The 20837-nt window shown below is 41.9% G+C and overlaps 1 protein-coding gene across 14 annotated transcripts in view; it reads right to left on the minus strand.

Moving 5' to 3' along the window:
* LOC18428719 (cell growth defect protein) overlaps positions 1-19682 on the minus strand; it is a 46326-nt gene extending 26644 nt beyond the window's left edge. For 7 of the 14 annotated variants that reach the window (XR_016040500.1, XR_016040495.1, XR_016040501.1 and 4 more), the window contains exons 1-3: positions 18982-19679; positions 13332-13520; positions 13098-13204 (exon numbers count right to left, since the gene is read on the minus strand). Coding sequence is in view for 2 of the 14 variants with exons in the window: in XM_088846457.1 (XP_088702583.1) it covers positions 13100-13204; positions 13332-13520; positions 18982-19068 (381 nt within the window). In the remaining 12 variants the exon portion in view is untranslated. Of the gene's footprint in view, positions 1-13097; positions 13205-13331; positions 13521-18981 lie in introns of all 14 variants that reach the window. The other 7 variants (XR_016040502.1, XR_016040504.1, XR_016040503.1 and 4 more) reach the window with 2 other exon arrangements.
* Between the last annotated feature and the right edge of the window lie 1155 nt (positions 19683-20837).

Here is a 20837-nt window from a genome sequence, read left to right on the forward strand (position 1 = left end):
TTACGATAGAATGGGCAAATGGAATAATCAAAATACGAATGGACAGAAAGAAGAGCATGTTAAAAGCATTTTTAAAGTTCGAGGTCTGAGAATAAGGGTTATGGAAACTTAAGAAACGTGTTCTAATAAACAAGGCAGACCATCAATGGTTGAAAGAAGAAGGAACTTAGAACTTTAAGAAAGGAGACGAGGCTAGCTCCATCTAATGGTTAAAAACTCACCAGTCAAACTCAATTCAATATGAAATTTTTGCATGCCCAGGGGAAGCTTCTGAATGGGTCTTCGTCGTCTTCCTAGGCGTTTCCACCCCCCTTTCGTCCTCCTCACCTCCAGCGCCCCTGCTTCTCTCTCCGCCCCTCTGATTGGAACCAAATTTACGCCCTCTACCCACTCTATGCTCTCGCGTAACCATTTCTCTCGTCCCACAGCCCTTTCCCTTCTTTTGGTTTAGATAGATCTCATACTTCCATGGCTGAGAAACCTTCTAAGCTTTCTTTCTCTCAAGACATCATTTCTGGTAATAAGCACCATGTCCCCCTCACTTGCCTCTTCTTCACCTGTCAAGGTCTCCACCCCTTCTCCTTTCCTCCCTTGCATCATCTCTACTTCTTCGGAGGAGGCTAAGCAACACGTTCTCCAGCTCTCGGCTTGTTTGGTGGCCACGTTCCAGCCCAAGCGAGATGACTTCAGAGGTATAGAGAAATGGGCTAAGAGCACCTGGGGGAGCCTAATCTTACCTGCAGATCAAGAGGCGACTACCTCTTCTCCTTCCCCTCCTCAGCCCTTGCTTAGCATGTCCTGAAAGTATTCCAGTCCTCAGCATTCAAAGGTGCTTCCTGCAACCTTAGATCGTGGTCTCCCTCAGAAGGGTCTTTTAGGAAGTAGCGTATCTAGCTCACCATCGAGCACATCCCCCTCCACACATGGTCCCCCTCTACTTTCAGGAAAGTGGCAGAGGTATGCGGTGACCTCGTCTCGATTCACTAGAAAGGGCGCTTGGACCAATAAGCAGGTTGATGTAGCGCTAGCCTCCATAGGCGGCTTCCGCCAGCATTTCAAGAAAATTCCTCGATAGCAGAATACCCTGTTATTGGGACCCAAAAAAAAAAAGATCGTTCACAGGCAAGAAACTGTCAAACCAGGTTAAGCAAACCTGGTGAGGCTGCAAACAACGCCGCTCGTACATCCAATAGGGTGTAGACTTTAAAATCATCCCGCCATATGTCCAACGAGGTGTAGATGTTAAAATCATCCCTCAAGATCCCTCACAGGCAAGAAACTGTCAAATCAGGTCAATACCTACCCACAGCAACCAGGGTAGAGCCTTTCAAGGCCGCCTCGCCAAAATCCCTCCCTGGCTGGAGAAGACATTTGAGACAGGCCAACAAAAAGCCCCGACTGGACTCTGCAGGATGGGGCCCACAGAGGTACCCTACATGTCAAAGCAAACCTAGTGTAGCAGCAACCAACGCTGCAAATAGGTCCGACAAAGGTGAAGACTTTAAAAGCATCTTGTACGTCCAACAAGGGTGAGGACTTTAAACACATCCCCCAAAAATTCTCCACGTCTGGGTCCACAACAAGGCCTCCAGCTGTCTAAGGACCTTGGTCACCCCTCCGAGAAGCAGCTTTGCACAAGTGTCCCTGTGGCGTTCATGTGATCCGGTGACGAGGAAGAAAATTAAAGTCGAATGACCAATTTTGATTCCGAATGTTACCCTTCTCAATTCTCTCAAAGCACAACATTCGGCAGGACAAGTTGTTTGAGGGTATTTTCCATCACTTGTATCCCCGGTGCGAATGAAAGAGCAGTTCGCAACCTAGATCCGCAGGTACCAGAACACTTGTGGACAACGGAAGTCGTAGGACAATAAGCCCCGATCAAGAATTGAAATTTCCAAAAGTCTCAAAATGGCCCAAGAAGGTTCAAGATCGTGCCTAAAGGTCTCTTAAGAACACCTGCCAAGTTTCATCGCGATCCGACAAGTTTAAGACTGTGCAAGCGACAAAACAGTTTCGGGAAATTCTGCCACTTGTCGAAAATGGACCCTGAACTACAGCACCATTATCAAGAGCGTCAAATGATCTCCAGACCATCGCCGTTGGATTCAAAATATTCGAAAACCCCCGAGTACCAATTTTCGACACATTCGAGCGCTTCTAGAGCAAAGTATGGCCAAATTACCCAAAATGGATAGGTCTTATACTATTACGGTGCACCTTCGGTGAACCAGTTTCCATTAATGGTTAATGGAAATGGTGCTTCAAAATTTCGACGGCAAACTTTCCATGGCTATATCTTCCTCATCCCAGGTCGGATCGAGCCCAAATTTTGGGAACATGTTCATCTCGTCCACCTAGTCGATTTGATATGCGGTATGCACGATGACACGACTCGAGCAGAGAGAAGTTCGCCGGAAAGTTCCAAAAGTAGCAGGGAATTTCCAGCAGCATGTCCCCTCAATCGCACAGCCACATCACGACGCTCGCGTGTCGGATCGGCCCAAAATCAGACCCATTACGAGCACAAGTTCAGAGGCTTCATCTGAGCCGAACCTCGCACGTGATGGACGGTCAGATTCGACACACAATGAGTCCGAAGTTGCTGCCATTCTAGGCCACCGAAAACCAAACTTTGGCAAAAGTTTTCCAATTTGGAAAACGGTCATTCGGGCATCAAATCGAGCCGTTTTTTTTGCAAAGCGATCGTGACAACATGCTTGTCATGCTACGACGAAGAAATCAGCAAAAAACACTGACGAGCTGAATCCTAAATCTGAAGTCACGTTTTTCCATGTTTTTGCCGCGTTATGATCATGGACCGAGAGTCCGATCCATGGCTCGAAATAGGTAACAAAACGATCATCTTCCTAAGCCGATCAAGAAAAGAATAATCTTTTGGTCAAATGAAGACCGGAAAGACCCCGAACGGACTCCAGAAGATCGTGAAGATTGAATCGCCATTACAGGGACTGATTCGAAATTTCACGGATTGTTGGTGCAGGGCACAATCGTCATTTCACCCCATTTTCTTGGAATTTATTTAATTCATTTACTTGTTAATTTTCATCAATTAGGTTAGAATTTGGGCATCCACCCATGTTTGGACTTAAAATCTATATAAGCACGTACTCTCTTCATGTAAAGGATCCTTCCTCAATCAATAAAATTTGGACTTTTTGCTCGAGTCTTAAGTCACGGTTTGGAGAGAGAGAGGAGAGAGAAAATCTGGGAAGGTACCCTTAGGCTTCAAAGGTAACTTTCTCTCTGCTCTCCTCTCCTCTCTCTCTTTCTCTCTTCTCTCCCTCTCTTCTTTCTCTCTCTTCTTTTCTTTCCCTCTCTTCTTCGTTCCTTTCTCTCTTCTTTCTTTTCTCTCTCTTCTTTTTTCCTTTCTCTTCTTCTTTCTTTTCTCTCTTCTTCCTTTATTTCTCTTTCTTCTTTTCTCTCTTCTTCCTTTATTTCTCTCTCTTCTTTTCTCTCTTCTTTTCTCTCTTCTTTCCTTTCTCTCTCTCCTCTCTTTTGTCCCGCATGACAGTGTACACCGCCAAGCGCAACCTTCTCTCTCTCCCCTCTTCTCTCTTGCTTCTGTCCCGCATGGCAGTGCACACTGCCAAGCGCAACCTTCTCTCTCTTCCCTCTTCCCTCTTTCTTCTGTTCCACACGACGATGCCCACTGCCGAGCGCGACCTTCTCTCTCTCCCCTCTTCTCTTTCTTCTGTTTCGCACGACAGTGCACACTGTCAAACATGACCTTCTCTCTCTTCCCTCCTCTCTTTCTTATGTTCCGCACGACAGTGCACACTGTCAAGCGCGACCTCTCTCTTCCCTCTTCTCTCTTCCGTTCTGCACAGCAGTGCACACTGTCGAGCGCGACCTTCTTTCTCTTCTCTCTTCTCTCTTCTCTCTTCCCTCTTCTCTCTGTTTTGTACGGTAGTGAACACTATCGAGTATGAACCTTCTTCTCTCTCTCTTACCTCTCTTCTCTCCCCCTTTCTGTCTTGCACGGCAGCACACACTGCCGGGCGTGATACTTCCATTCCTTCTCTTTCTTTAGGTGAAAATCAGATTAGCCTTCAAACTACCTTAGGGTTTATGTGGTTCTTTAGACTTAAAATCAATGTTTTAGGAATTCTCTTTAACGAGAATTTCAAGTGGGTGTCTACAAAACATAATAAAGAAATTTTTTTATGAGGTCTCTATTCCCCATGAATCAGTGATATTTTCCAATGTTGTCAGAATTTATTTTTATATTTCAGGTTTTCAACTATATGAAAGTTCACACCCGCACACAAACATAAATGAGAAAATATGGAAAGTTTCATATTTTCCTAAATATTATGCGTACATCTGGTCCCCTTGTGTTTTTTTAATTTTTCCAATTTGCCACTTGGTCTGATGTTATCAACATCGGGCTGGTTTAATTTTAAAATACACACTAAGGTCCCTACCCCTTTTCTTTCTTTACTGTAAAATACACACTAAGGTCCCTCGTCAAGAAGGAGTCGTAAAGTTGTCAAATCGACACGGACTCAGTCATGTTATTTTCCGTTTTCCTTTGAGTACACAAGCACGTGTGCACTCACCCTATGACAAGGTGGGGTCCTCAAACCCACTTGTCTGTACTCTAATGTGTGTGTGTGGTCGCAGGTAAGAAGAAACAGGTCAAAGGGGACGATTCAGAACCAGCCACAGGCCAAGGGGCATTCCACATGATTTAAGAGGGTGGCCATCCAAGCCAACCCGAGCATGTCATGGACCCACGTGAGGTAAAGTCCCACCTCACGACCTAAATTCCTCTCTCGTCGGTTGATATTCCTGCCCGTGTCCTTACGCGGTTCCCCAGAGAGCGATCTCAGATCCCGGATCCACTCGAACCCAGAACCACGCCACCAGGTCATCCCGACCCAGAGGGCCAGATCGAGGCACCTAACCACGTTCCTCTCAGCTCCATGTGTCTTCTCCTAGAGGTGTTGGACACTAGCCTCATCCCCTCAAGTGTCTGGCTGGAAATCGATAACGGCTTCTTTCAGGTCTTTCTCTCATGGTCGGAAGCCTCACCCCCCTCATTCTTCAATCAGGCGGCCTCTTCACAGCCTACTGGTCCCTCCTCCTCCACCTCCTGGATCACTGTATCACGCAAGCACCGCCACTCGAGGAGGCGCCGCCCACAGTAGCCAGCATCTCTTCCTTCAGACTTGGTTTCGGCTTCCCTTAGGGCTTGTAGCCAGCCAAGATCCTCACAACGGGCCCATCTTTAGGCCCGTAGTTAGAATTAACGAGCAATACCTGGTTTCCCCCCCTCAAGTTGACCCAGTTGTTGAAGGACGGTTACAACAGTTACGGCCCGCCTCTGTTCACACTTCTTCTTCGCAGTGCAGGCCTGGCAAAGAGCCGTGCGTAGACTTTGCTCTGGTTCAATCGGGTCACCACACTCTACTTGGCCCATCCTCTGTTGCGTACCGTGTCCCTTCGCCGGCCTCTGACAACGCATTTAATTCCTCTGACCCTCTGCTCAAGGAGGATGACACGTCGCCAAGGGCGTGGCCCTTAGCCGTCAACGTGCTGCCCGTGGAAGCTCCCCCAGTACAACTACCGCCCTCTACCCCATCGTTGCCTCTACCTACCCCTTCACACCTGGCGCCTCTGGAGGCTACCCCCCACCCCCCCCCCCCCCCCCCCCCCGTTCATATGTCACTCCTGCTCCCCTCCCTCGAATCCCTCCCGCCGTCGACCTTACCTACCCCATCTCCTCTGGCTTCCCCCGTGATCCCCCCCTGCCCTTCCATCTTAGCCAGTGGTGACATGTGTATTGGCACCCTGCCGCCCTCGCCTACCCCCCCACCATACATTTGTCGCTTCCACTCCCCTCCCTCGTATCCCTCCCGTCGTCGCCCTTACATACCCCGTCCCATCTGGCATCCCCTGTGATCTCCCCCTACCTTTCCATCTTGACCAGTGGTGACACATATACTGGCACCCTGCTTCATGATTTCCCTTCGCACCCTCCTCTTTCCTCTCGTTCGTCTCTTCTCCTCCCTCCCTTTGTAGCAGCCTCGATCTCCACTGCGGCCTTTATTTGTTTTGTCCCCTCGTCTTCACTCTCATTTTGATGCAGAACTGATTCTCCCTACCCACTCTCGCCCATGAACGACTCTTCCACCTCTTTCGATACCACTTTTATGCCTCCCCTGACCTCTATTACCCTAACCCTGAACCCGCCAACCTTTTCCCCTTTTCCCCTCACCTGGTCCATCTCAATAGGGTCAGGACAATCCGCTTCCATCCTTCTCCTCTTTACCCTTGGCTCACCTGCACTTGGGTCCACACTAACTCCGACCACTTCCTCTCCTACCTTCCCCTTCCCCCCCACGGTCTCTCGTCACCTCTCCAACCTGTCTGGATCCTCTCTTTTTGCCCCCCCTGCTCCCTCCCATCCTCTGACTTTTTCGACCCAGTGCCCTTTGCCCCTCTTTCCTTCCCCCATGGTGGCTTCTCGCTCGACCTCCCCTCCCCTTCTTTCTGCTAGCGGTCCCCTGCCTTCTCCCCTTTTCTTCCCGTCTCCCGTTTCTCTCAACCCGTCCCCTTCCACTCCTCCTCTTGACGAACCCTATCGTACCCTGCCTCTGGACCTTTACCCCATAGACTTGGTGTAGCGGTTAGGCCCATCTCTCCCCTCTCAAAAAGACCTTGATTCTATCATCTCTCCCTCTTTAGCGGAGGACACAGCCAAGGGGGTCGACGGGGATGGGATCGACAACGAGTCAACGAGAATGAAAGAGATCTACCGCATTATGGGTTTCCAATATGACGGTCTTGAAGGCCTAGCACACCGTTTTTCCTCCAAGCGGATGCCCAAAGCCATCTTAAGGTGAGCTCTAGAGGACAAAGAGAACTCTTTAACTTGTTCTCCTTTGTCTCCTATGAGGATTCCCCCCTCGCTCTCTCTCCTTCCTTGACCTCCTCCTCTCTGAGGATATCACCAAGACTTACTCTTTCATCCCTCCCCTCTCCCCAAACAATGAAGATTTTATCTTGGAACATAAGAGGACTGGGTCACTCTGCAAAGAGGAACGCAGACAAGGATGTAACCTCGAGACACCTCCCGGCTATCCTGGCTCTTTCTGAAACCAAGCTCCTTGCACCCACTCTCTCTCAAATCCGTCAAGTCTGGGGTAGACCCTGCCAATGGGTCGCGCTACCTGCTCTAGGGGCATTAGGAGGGATCTGGGTGATCTGGAATCCCTCGGAACATTCCCTGGTCTCCTCCCATTTAGGGGAATTCTCTGTTTCTCTCTTCCTGTCTCACATTTCTGATGACCTCCATTGGAAAGTTTCAGCTATCTACGGCCCCTGCTCACCGGCTCTGCACCCTCGTCTCTGGTCCGAACTTGATCTGGTTGCCTCCCTTCCTCATCATATCTGGTGTCTTGGAGGAGACTTCAATATTACCAGATGGTCTTCTGAGAGAAACTCTAACTCTTCCATTTCTCAAGGAATGAATGATTTCTCAGATTTCATGTCTCGGCAGGAACTTCTTGATGTACCTCTTCAAGGTTGCAGGTTCACTTGGTCCAACCACTCTCCTCAACCCTCCTTGTCCAAACTCGCCCGATTCCTTTTCTCGGTGGACTGGGAGGAAACTTTCCCAAGTTCCCACGCTATGGCTCTGGCCAAGCCACTTCCGACCACTACCCTATTCTCCTTGATACCCAAGCCCTCCGCAGAGGCCCCAAACCCTTTCGTTTTGAATTAGCCTGGCTAGAAGAAAAGTCTATCCTTTCACTCATTCTTGCCCTGTGGAACTCTTTCTCAAGTCAAGTCTTGGGTAGGGCAGGTTTCCGACTCCAAACCAAAATCCAAAGGCTTAAAGCTGCCTTGAAGATTTGGAGTAAATCCATCTCTGGGAATTACTGACAAACTAAGGCCTCCCTCCTCGAATTTATTCAAGCTCGTGATAGGGCAGAGGAATCAAGACCATTGATAGAAGCTGAATTCGACTCAAGGAGTCAGTTGAAGTCGGATTACCACTCCACCCTCAAAAAAGAGGAATTGTATTGGTTCCAGAGATCTAGTAAATTGGCTAAAAGCTAGAGACCTCAATACCCAGTTCTTCCACCGGATAGCAAATTGCCGCAGGAGAGACAACACTATCTCGACCATTAAAGTGAATAACTCTTACCTGGTTCAGCCTGATGACAAAGAACAGCCTTTTATCTCTTACTTCCAAGCCCTTTACACCACCCCTGTTGTCCCCAGACCTGCAATGGCGGACTTGGATTTCCTATCTCTAACGGACGCACAGGCCATGTGGCTTGAGCATCCATTCCTGGAAGAGGAAATTCATAAAGCCCTACATGATTTAGCTGGAGACAAAGCCCCTGGTCCTGACGGATTCCCCATAGCCCCATGCAAATTATTCTGGGATACTTTTCGCTCAGACTTCTTGAGTTTCTTCGAAGAATTCTTCCACTGGGGAATTCTACATAAGGCTATTAACGCCACCTTTATAGCTCTGGTACCAAAGGTGGAAGAGGCCGAGGAGCTCAAGGACTTTCAGCCAATTAGTCTATTGAATTCCTCTTACAAAATCCTGGCCAAAGTCTTGGCTTCAAGGCTGCAGCAGGTCCTCCCTTCCATCATCTCCCAATCCCAATCTGCCTTCATCAAAGACAGACAAATCCTAGATGGAGTGTTACTAGCCCATGAATGCATTCACTCCAGGCACTTGTCAAAAAAGTCGGGACTCAATTTCAAAATTGATTGGGAGAAAGCCTACAACCATGTAGACTGGACCCTCCTGGATGAGACCATGAGAAGAATGGGTTTTAGAGATCGGAGAAGGAAATGGACGACAGGTTGTCTCTGTAACCCATTCTTTTCCATTCTCATCAATGACTCCCCTAAAGGTTTCTTTCCCTCCACTAGGGGGCTGCGCCAAGGGGACCCTCTTTCCCCCTTCCTCTTCACAATTACGGCTGAAGCCTTTAGCCGGTCCATCTCCTGCCTCTTCCAGGCAGGCCTTCTCTTGGGTTTCCAAACCTCTTGTCGAGGCCCTATAGTGTCACATCTACAGTATGCAAATGACACATTAGTCTTCTTTATGCCTCTGCACAAGAAGTTGAAAATTTGAGATTGCATCTCTAGTGCTTCCAAGAGGCCATTGGTTTCAAAGTTAATATGGAAAAATCTACAATGATGGGGGTCCTCATATCCACTGCTGACATTAAGGATTTGATTTCGACATGGGAATGCTTAGTGGACGAACTCCCCACTGTGTATCTTGGTTTGCCCCTAGGCCCTGGCGAACCCAAAATGGGCACTAAGGTTGACCGGTGCCTAGGGGGTTGGAAAGGCAGATACCTTTCGCAGGGAGGTTGTTCCACCCTAATAAAAGCAACTCTAGCCAATGCTCTGGTCTACCTTATGTCATTCTTCCAAAGGCCAATCTCTGTGGCAAACCGGTAGGATCAACTAATGAGAAATTCTCAATGGTCGGGCCAAGTGGAGCAATCTAAGTTCACCTAATCTCTTGGGATAAAGTCTGCCTACCAAACCAGCAGGGGGGCCTAGGAATCAAGATACTTAGAAAACATAATCAGGCCTTCCTAGGTAAATGGTGGTGGCACCTCGCAACCCAGACGGACTCCCTTTAGGTTCAAGTCTTTTGCCACAAATACAAGATCGCCGAGGGTACATGGGTGCCAAAGAAGAGAAATATCAACAAGGCCTCAAGAGCGTGGAAATCTTTCACGCCCTCCCTCTCCTTCTTCAGGAATTCATTTGTTTCCACTCAAGGGAGAACACAAGAGTGCGCTTTTGGTCCGATACCTGGCTTGGACACACTCCCATTAGGGAACTGTACCCTTCCCTCTACTCCATTACCTCGAACAAAGAAGCAACAGTCGCTGAAGCAATGACAGTGGTGGGAAACTGAAGGGAGTGGAACCCTTCCTTCAAAAGGAATCTCTCAGATGAGGAAGTCTCACACTTCCATTCTCTCTCCACTACTCTTCAAAACTCTTTCATTCCCACCCATGGGACGGATCAGTTGGTTTGGTCTCTCACTCCTTCTAGTACTTTCAGGATGGCATCTCTCTACAAAAGACTTATACAACTACCCACTTTCCCTCTTAATCCCCCTTCGGTGTTATCAAAGGTGTGGTGCACTATCGCACCTCCCAAAGTGAAGTGTTTCAACTGGATAGCAGGATCTCAGAGGGCCCTTACGGTGGATCAGCTTCAAAAAAGAGGAATTCCAATTCCCAACAGATGTGCCCTATGTCTCTGTGAAGAAGAATCTAACCCACATATTTTCCTCCATTGCAACATGGCTCACGGCCTTTAGGGTCAAATGTTGCAGCTCTGTGGAGTCCAATGGGTCATGGCAGCATCTGTCAAGCATTTGTTATCTCTTTACCCCGTCCTTCACTGGCCAAAGGCAGGAAGAACAATTTGGAAAGCTGCAGTGGCAGCTATTATTTGGACAATCTGGAATGAGAGGAATTCTAAGATTTTACAAGGAAAACCTACCGAAAGTCCAGCCTTGTTCCATAAAGTTACATCCTTAGTAACTTTCTGGGCTTCCAATCACCGCATCTTTGCAGGATTCCCCGCTAATACTTTCCTCTACAACTGGAAAAATATTATGCTCCACCGTCCTCGCAGGGCCCAAAGACCCCATGAATGGCCAACCCCCACCCGAGGTACCATTAAACTAAACTTCAACAAGCGCTCCTTGGGGAACCCTGGCAATGCCGGAGTGGGAGGAGTGTTCAAGGACCACCGCCGGGCAATTTTGTTTATGTACTCCGAATACCTGGGCATCCAAGACTCTCAGCATGTTGAGGCAATGGCCCTTCTTTTGAGGCTGAAAAGCTTCAATTTGTCCTGGGGGCAAAATTTTACTATGGAAGGGGACGCCAGTAACATCATTTCTTGGGCTTTAGGGGGCTCCTCCCCTCTCTGGTATTTTGCTCCCATTTTTTATGAGATCGCTGACATTTGTTGGGATATGGACGTCTCTTGGACGTATATCTTGAGGACGTCAAACAACTTGGCAGATCTTCTGGCAAAGGATGAGGCCAGAGCTCACACTGAAGCCACAAAAGGATAAAGAAGCAGCAGCTCTCGGCCACCTAATTTTGACATATATCACACAATTTTTGTACAAAGGGGCAATTTTATAAGCCTATTTTTTGTAATATCATTGTATATCTTGTACCGTCAAGGGCTGTACTCTTAATTTTTTGTATAGGGTTGATTGACAACCTCGTACGAGGTGTCCCATTGGGTTAGGGAGACTCGATTTAAATACCTATGCATAAACTTTCTTAATGAAACAGTTTAACTTTTATCAAAAAATAATAATAATCCCCCGATTACATTTAGAAGGGCAGGTGCCAAGGTTTTCCCTTAGAAAAAAAAGTTTTCTACAAACTCAGGTAAATCTACAAAAGACTCATAAAGGCTATTATAGGAGTCCGCTGGGTCCTGAGCCCAGGCCAAGCCGTACCTATCTTGTCTGAAACTTAACCAAGTCTTATTAAAAGACAAATGCATTTTGTTATGAATATCCAAGTTTTCTGAGATAAGACTCCATGGTTCGAATCCACTTGGGACACAGCAAATTCCAAGTCTTATTAACAAATGCATTTTGTTATGAATATCCAAGTTTTCTGAGATAAGACTCCAGGGTTTGAGTCCACTTGGGATGCAGCTAATTCTGAGCAGAGTCTAAAATTTTTAAATGTTGGCTCAATCAGAAAAGGAAACTCCATGAAATGAAACCAAAATACAAAATAAAGTTTGAAGAGAAACAAAGGATCAGTATAAAAAAAGTGAAATCTCTTGTTTTCAAAAAAGAATATCCAGAAATAAGATGACCGATCTTCAATTTTCTGCAACAGTGATATGTTTTGAATCTCATGTTTTGGATATAACATCTAAAAAGAATCTCAAGATTGGTCACTGTTGTGAAATCAGAAAGCCTCATTGTTGTTTACACCTTTACCAAAGTTTGTAACTGATTGATCATTTTTATGGGAAGACAGATTACATTATTGCCCTGATACAATGTTAGGATGTTGGTGTTGATGATGCTAAGATTTACGAACTGGCACTAAGATTTATGGTTCTTAACTAACGGTACTTTGTCTTGAAACATATATACATTTACAAGCAGTTTGAATACATTTACAAAGCTAGGTCGAAAAATATAAAAACTTCATGTGAAAACTACAGTGAAATAATTAATTATGATAAGTGACCAATTACAAGGAAAGAATGATGGATACTTTTGAGTATATCCACAGACAAACATGAATAACTGCATGTACGATAGCTAGCAAATAAGACTAATAGACCAAGATGGTGGGTGGCTTGATATGATAAAACTTTTAAAGGGAGAATTACTACCATTGTTGGAATCCACAGACTATGATAAATAATTACAGAAATATTGAAGCCAGATGATCCATGAGAATGAGTATTCTGTTCCTCAATAAAATAAAAATAGGAAATAAAGGAAAATAAGTAAACTAACAATCAGGTACAAAAGTACTAATGATCCTTTGGCAATCACAAAAGCTTTAAGGTAAAAAAGAAAACACAAGAGGTGGACATAGTATAACTTTGTCAATTCTTTCGCAATAAACATAGCCACCATCCCTAAACAATGCTGTAGTAATTTTCTTCTGATGGGCCTTCTAGGTAGCTGTGCAAATAGCCTAGGCATACTCAAAAAACACCCTCCCTTAAAGAAAAATAGCTTCCTGATATATCCCTAGACAAACAGACCATATCAAGTCACAAGGCAATCCCTCAACATGTATGCATATTTATGACATCTCATTTTGTAAATGGAAAGGCACCACCAATCCCTAAGTGTTTGTAACAGGAAAAAACAATTACTGATGGATCTGCTCACAGTTATTCTAAATAACCAAATGATGAACAGCTCAATTTCTCTTCCATCCTTACTTCAGCCATTAGACCAATGACGATATGCCATTTAAATAGTGGTGAGCAGCTCTAAAGGGGGTAAGAAAATGTAATGGTTCGAGAGATGGGAAAGGAGAAAACAACACTTGAATATAAACCTTTAGTCTGGACTGAGCTTCTTAGGCTGATGAGTAGCATCTTGTTCAATGCTTGACTGGCTAAGGATGAATGTGCCCAAAACCATAAGGAAAGCACCCGCAAACCACTGCAAAATTATGGAACTTGCATCATATAAAAGAAAGCAATAAAATAAGAACATTCGACTCTTTTTGTATAAGAATGTAATCTAAAGATATAATGGGACTTTTTCACTTGGAGAGCAGCTGGTTAACCTGGGAAGACAATTGTTCCTCGAAAAACAAGTAGCCTGCAAAACCCGAAGAGAGAAAGTTCGTAGCAAAGTTTACGACTGTAGCTTGTAATGATGAAAGAGCTTTGAGGCTATTGACATAACTGGCCCACATGATCACATTGAAAAAAACAACCAAGGCATATTTGACACACTGCCATCTCCAGTCGAGCTGTAACAAGTCTGAATATTAAGTATAGCTCACAAAAAATAATAGAGAAAAACAGAAGTTTAATGAAGTTCACAAGACAGACATTGTGAGTCATCACTAAATAGATAGAACCCTGAGTTACCCAACAAAACCAAGAAACTGTTGATATGTTCAATAATCAAGGCGAAGAAGATACCAGGATGCTACTTTTGTCTTTATGAAAATAGTCTTTCAAATACTATGCCAGCTGATGTACATCATATGTGGAGAAAACATGCATTAAAGAAGGCTCATAATTTAAAGGTCAAATTAAAACTATGGATTTACGACAAATATATTAGACGATCAGAAATATAGGTTCCTCGCATATTTCCATAGGTAGGAGATAAACCCTTGTTCCTTTTCCCATGGTAATGATTCTTTCTGTTTATAACTACATAACCTCAAAACTTCAAAAAACCCAAGCACAATTCCCACCACCCCAAACTCTCTACCGAAAGATGAACCCAGGACAATTAGATTTCTTTTATAAACCATTAATTTAGTCAGGTAGAAGACATGGTTTTAAGTATGATTGAAGGTCAAACAAAATGAATCTGATAGTATCCACATCAACCATGAAATATAAAAAAAAAAAAGGTGCATGAATTCCCAAATATCTCAATGGAGTATTATAACAGCAGCAGAAACATAACAAAACTCTTAAGCTTAGATTAGTGACAGAGCTGAATTTCTACAACAACCTCTAATATGATTTCTACAGAATAGCAAACCAGACTCTAGTTCAAGGCTTTAGAGACAAATGTGGGTTAAGCAACCATAAAACCTTCCATTAGTGGCAATTACAGAACTAACAACAGCCAATTCAATTTTAGCAGTACTAGATCAAAGTCATCGAACTTGGCATCGTTTATTCAATAATGGTTAGAAACTCAGAGCAACTACATTTTGGAAATCGTTGCAGCCCTTCCGGTTCCCGTTATATTGGGAATCGGCCGACTCTCTCCTTGAACCGGCCGGCTCTCTGACAGAACCGGCATGTCTTATCAAGAATCGGCCAGTTCTGTCAAAACAAAACCGGTCTAAAACGGTCGCCTTTTTTTTCAGAAATTAGTGCAATTTAAAAAAAAATTAAAAAGAACAAGAGCAGTCCATCCCTTTTTTTTTTTGGAAGTCGTGTAATCACTAACATCACCCCACATGTACCTCCCAATCCTATGTGAGAATAGCCAAGCAACTTGCACACGTGGCTAACGCGTACACTCAAGTGTATGCCTAAGGCTTTTATAAAGCCTTTGGCTTCGTGAAATCCCCAATGTGGGTCTCTTTTTTTTTTGCTCCTTACTTCTTACACCATGCACTATTTACCACAATCTAATTACACGCTTAACTATGTATCCCTTCTCCTCAAAGTTAACCATAGTTATATATTGCATGTACTATAAAACTCTCTCTCTCTCTCCCCTCCAACTTGGCCTCTCTCTCTCTACAAAGATTGTTACATTAATAATTCTACTAAAATTAGTTTAATTAAATTCTCTCAACTAGGTACTACAAACAAATAATTCCACAAAAATTCTCTTTCTACTAACAACCTCTTCCATTAAATTTGTTCCACATAGCTTCTTTCAAAAATCAAAATTCCTAATTTAATACAATAATAAAATAAATAAATTGAGTTAGAGATATTCATTTGAATGTAATAGACAACAAACACTCAACATGATATAGGTTCTCAGTATTTACATATTTTCTTCTCTCTCCCTATCTTAACTCCTGTTGTCTGAGCACCCAATTTGTGGGATTGCCGTCTTTAGGATTAGAAAGAAATGTAATTTTTTACTCTTTTAATGCAGCTAACCTTTTTCTCAAAAAAATAATAAAATAATGAAAAACGCAATTGCCACTATTTCTTTAAGAAACCTAAAAACCGAGATTTTTGAGGAATTAAAGTGCTTTTTAACAAAAAAATAGGCCGAAACCGATTTTGGGGTGGCCGATCCAGGTCACCAATCCGTTTTTTTTAACCTTGCATTGGATGATGATTGTTGGAAACGCAACAATCACTTGCCTTGTGAACAGTCACAATAACAGCCGCTATTCACTCTTTAAAAGGGGATTTTTACTCCTCTTTGAACAACCTTTTTACTAATTCGAAATCTCTTTCTATCTCAATATTCTTTTACAGTCTTTACCTCTCTGAAAACAAAAAAACGAGCCACTTTCTCTCTAAATTCAGGTAACTCTTGTACTAAGTAAACTTGCCTACACTATGCAAATTTAGGCGAGTATTATTAGTGATTTTTTGTTTACAAATATCCCTAGGACTGATTTTTCCAGGTTAATTTTGCTCATTGTTATTCCATAGTAAGGGGACAAATTACAGTCTTGAGAGAGCACATAGCATGGCAGTACATGCTACACCGAGTGGAGTATTACCCATTGGATGAAATGTAAAATCTTGTAATTTTAAGTTTGTGTGCCCTTAGAGTGAGAGTGGTTTTATGGCCGATGATTTTGGCTAGCTGTTTGTACTAGTTGTCCATGGTACTCAACTACTTCGTCACAGAGTGAGCACCTAGTTGTTGCCATCCCCTGGCGTAAATCCTAGGAGGACTGATTTTGCATCCTCTCATCTCCTGCTTTTCTACCTCCTCTGTGGTATACTCATCCACAGGTACCTATAGTACACTCATCTGCAGGTAATCCCCCTTATATAAATAAAAAACAAAAAAATCCAAAAGGGCTCTATCTATCTATCTCTCTAATATTTCCTCCAAGAAATCTCAAAACAGATTTGCCTTTCTCATCTCCTTTTAATCTCTCCTTCTTTCTCTCTCATCAAAAGAAAATCATGAAATCAGTCATTGTTTTTGTTATCTCTTCCTCTATTTTTATTTGTTGCTGAGAAAGTTATTGGCTAAATTTTTGCTTATTGTCTCTCTTTATGATCTCTTGCACCCTCTCCCCTCAATTGGTAGGGAAAAAAAATTAAAATTGAAATGGTAACATATATTTCAACCATTATATCAATATCCGACAACTAAGAGTATAACCTAAACTACTGTTCATTTTTTAGGTACAACCTTTTAATTGATTTATCCTATATATATAAGGTTGACACCTTATAATGTAGAATTAAGGTGCACCTCAAAAATCCATACGTAAAGGCTATTTTAACGTTGGAAACCATTTAATTGATCATCTCGACATTGATGCAAAGAAAAAAATAAAAAAAAATTATTATTATTAGTTTTTTGAGTTTATCTTTTAACGCAATAATAGGAGGTGTGCAAGGATAATTAGGTGGGTATATTTTGATCAATTGGTTGGTTAGTTTATTAATGTAAATAGGATAAGGTTAAATCTAATGGGAGTTTTATCTTTTCAACAATAAGAAGGCTTTTGAAAAAACGTGGCTATGAAGCAAATCTTTTTAGTACGTGACGTTAAGAGACAGGGATGAGAGAGAAAATAGGTTAAAAGAGAGAAAATAGGAAGGAGAGATAAAATAAAAAAGTGTTTATCTTCTTTTCAGTCTATTTAAAGGGAGATAACCCTGCATTGTAAATCAATGAAAGTGAATTAGTTGAATACAATTTGGTCTAATGAAGATATTGTTTTCGGTGGATTCCCTTGCAGACCTTTGAGAGAAGGTATATTCTCTCAATCTTTTTTTGTTATTTTTTCTGGTTTTATTTTCTCCCTGCATCAATTGGTATCAGTGCAAGTCAGATCCAGAGAGCAAGTTAGATCCATAAGCAAAATTAGATCCAGAGATATCCAATTGTTTTGCAAGCTAATCCTGCTCCTGCTATGGATGATCATTGGATACAGGCCATAGAAAATTTGACTAAAGCCCTATAGGATTTTCGAACTGAATTATGTGAGAAGAATTAGGAGATGAGGATGCAACGGTTGGATCATAGATTCTAGCGGTTAGAGAACAATCTTCATCACGAAGAAGGTGCTCGCAGCCACATCCATCTTGTGGCAGTAATTCCATGACAAACCCAGAGTGTTAATTTCAAGCGCAACGAAGAAATTTATAGGCCAAATCCGTGTCCAGTAAAGCGACCATGAGATTTTAGTATTAAAATCAATCTCCCAAAATTTCATGGTCAAGGGTGTTCATCGATTTCATAAGGTGCATCTTAGGAGCTGGACCCATTCTTAGTTAGAAATAATCATAATCAGCCCAAGCTTGTATTCAACAATTACTCTTGGAACACAGTCACAGGCAAAGAGTCTTACATTAGTCTTAAAGAAATTGAAGAAGAGGTGCCGAGACGCATGGTGAGATTACATCACCAATTAGCAGATGGTTATTGGCTTCAAGCTCGAGGTTAAGCTTCTCCCAACCCCGGGAGAATGATGCAGAGAAAAAAATGAAAATAAATTATTATTATTAGTTTTTTTGAGTTTATCTTTTAGCTCAAGCTCGAGGTTAAGCTTCTCCCAACCCCGGGAGAATGATGCAGAGAAAAAAATGAAAATAAATTATTATTATTAGTATTTTTGAGTTTATCTTTTAACTCAAGAATATGAGGTGGACAAGGATAATTAGGTGGGTATATTTTGTGTGTGAATTAATATTGATCAATTGGTTGGTTAGTTTATGAACATAAATAGGATAAGGTTAAATCTAAGGGGAGTTTTATCTTTTCAACAATAGGAAGGCTTTGGATAAAACATGGCTATGAAGCAAATCTTTTTAGTACGTGACATTAAGAGATAGGGATGAGAGAGAAAATAGGTTAAGAGAGAGAAAATAAAGAGGAGAGAAAATGGAACAGTGTTTATCTTCTTTTTAGTCTATTTAGAGGGAGATATCCCTTCATTGTAAATCGGTGAAAGTGAATGAGTTGAATAGAATTTGGTATCGTGAAGAGATTGTTTTGGGGTGGATTCGCTTGTAGCCCTTTGAGAGAGGGTATATTCATTTTTTTTGTTATTTTATTGGACATCAACACATATGGATATGGGAAAAAAAAAAATTCTATGTCCCAAAAATAGTACATCATGCAACACATTATCTAGACCGTCCACTATCAAGATTTCCATGTGTTTATATATCTACTTGATTTGAACCATTCTAGGAATTTAAAATTGTATAATTAGAGATAAATTAGATTCTCATGCCATCCAAAAAATCTGAAAATGAAACAAATAGAAGATCAAATCAACAATTCTTGTTGAATTTTTCAAAATGAAACAAACAGAATATAGAATCATGGAGAATACCATGAGAATTTAGTGACTTGGGATTGCACACCTAAGGGGAATAAATTCAACAAGAAAATAAAAATAATCTATAAAGTTCATCCTTGTACTAATATAGCAAAAGCTCCTCTGTCAAAGCATGAATCGAACATAAATACTTCAAGCCCAATATGAAAAAAGTCATATAAAAGCAATAAAGAAAACCATACCAAGACAGATACGATAACCTAAAGAGGAAAAAGGAAAAAGCGATGGAGACCTGAGAATGAAAGGATTTAGCAGCAATGGCGGCCATGGCCGCGTTGAGCCCTGCGGAGAATGCCCATCCTACCCCTCTTCCTGACATTGACGAGGGATGACAATGAACTCTGTTGAGTATTGAGTGGAAAGACACTACTCAGACCCTCTCGATGTTGCTGCTGCAACATTATTCTGTCTGCTGCTTATTACCTTCGACACCCTGCCATTGTTTATTGGGGCGTTTTGCAGCCGGAAGCTCGAATTAAAATGGGGAATTTTCAGTTCTGGAATCGATTACTTTGCAATCGCAAATACGGTTTCCGGGGCGTTTACATTGTCAAATTGAATATTTTGGACATTATAGAAGTATTTAGGAAAAATTATGTATATATCCATTATAGTAGGTGATATTACAGAACTGCCTATTAATTTTTGTTATTATTATATTTTTGTTATTATTATTATTACATGTCATAATACAAATTTAAAAAAACATATAATTTTACCCTTTTTAATCAATGGATTTTTTGATGGTTTAACAACCCAAATCAAGCCAATTTTGGTTTTTGAAAAACCAAAAATTCAAAACTTTCAATTGTTGAAGAACTGCTTCAAGAACCAAAATTTTTGATGGTTTAACAACTGAAATCAGGCCAAGTTTGGTTTTTGAAAAATCAAAAATTCAAAACTTTCAGTTGTTGATGAACTGCTTCAAGAACCAAAATTTTTTTCATAGGTACTCTACATATTTTTGTAGGTACTCTGTGTATTTTCTCTCTATGGATTTTCCCTTTTTCAGTTGTGGAACAACTAAATTCAATGGATTTTCTGTTGTTCAACCACCACTGAAATCCTCTATACCTTTCTTTCACCCATGCTTTACTTGTCTTTTCCATTTAAACTCTTCTTGATGTTTATCCACATAGATTAGTCATTATAGAAAGATAATGGATAAACATAAGAAAAAGTTTAAACCTGAAGGTATTTAAACTTTTCTCGATGTTTATCGAGGTAGATTAGTCATTGTAGAGAGATAATGGATAAACATAAAGAAAAGATTAAAATGATAAACATAAGGAAAAGTTTAAACGGATAAACATAAAGAAAAATTTAGACCCTAAGGTAAAGAGAGAGAGAATAGATAAACATAGAAAGAGTTTAAACCCACCCAATCTATAGAGAGAGAAAATAGATAAACATAGGGGAGAGTTTATGAAACCCTAAGGTAGAGAGAGAGAATGGATAAACATAAAAAGGGTTTAAACCCACCCAATCTAAGGTAGATAGAGAAAATAGATAAACATAGAGGAGAGTTTATGAAAGAAAGACCTATGTGATCTTTTATTGGGGAATGCATTTTATTTTATTTTTTTCTTCACCCCTTTCTTTTGGCAAAAGATCACTTACATGTGGTTTTTATTATAATAAGATAAATTTCAAAATAAAATCAACATAACAATAAAACCAATATCTTAACAACTTGATGCCATTGAAACAATTATGCACTATGATTGAGAATAAAAAATAAGATATCAAGAAACAAAAGGAAGAGTGCCGGAGGTTACGTCAACTGGGCTTATTACACCCGACACTTAGTCACCACCATCCGATGGCATGGGATCAACGATCTAGCTTCAATCTCAAACCGAGAAAGCAAATTTCGACCAAGCCACACCAATGGAACATGAACCCTTTTGATCACAAACTTAAACCCTAAGTGAATTCTCTTAGCAACCTAATTTGAGAGAGATGAATTCTCTTTTTGCTAAACCCTAAAACCCTTAGCTATAAATCTATATTTTAGAGATAGGAGAGAGAACTCTATAACTTAAACCCTTAGGTTCTTTTACAATGTGGGAGAGAGAGATCACATAT

Source organism: Amborella trichopoda, chromosome 9, assembly GCF_054954075.1.
Source record: "Amborella trichopoda isolate Santa Cruz 75 chromosome 9, AtrichopodaSantaCruz75HAP2 v2.0, whole genome shotgun sequence".
Taxonomy (NCBI): domain Eukaryota; kingdom Viridiplantae; phylum Streptophyta; class Magnoliopsida; order Amborellales; family Amborellaceae; genus Amborella; species Amborella trichopoda.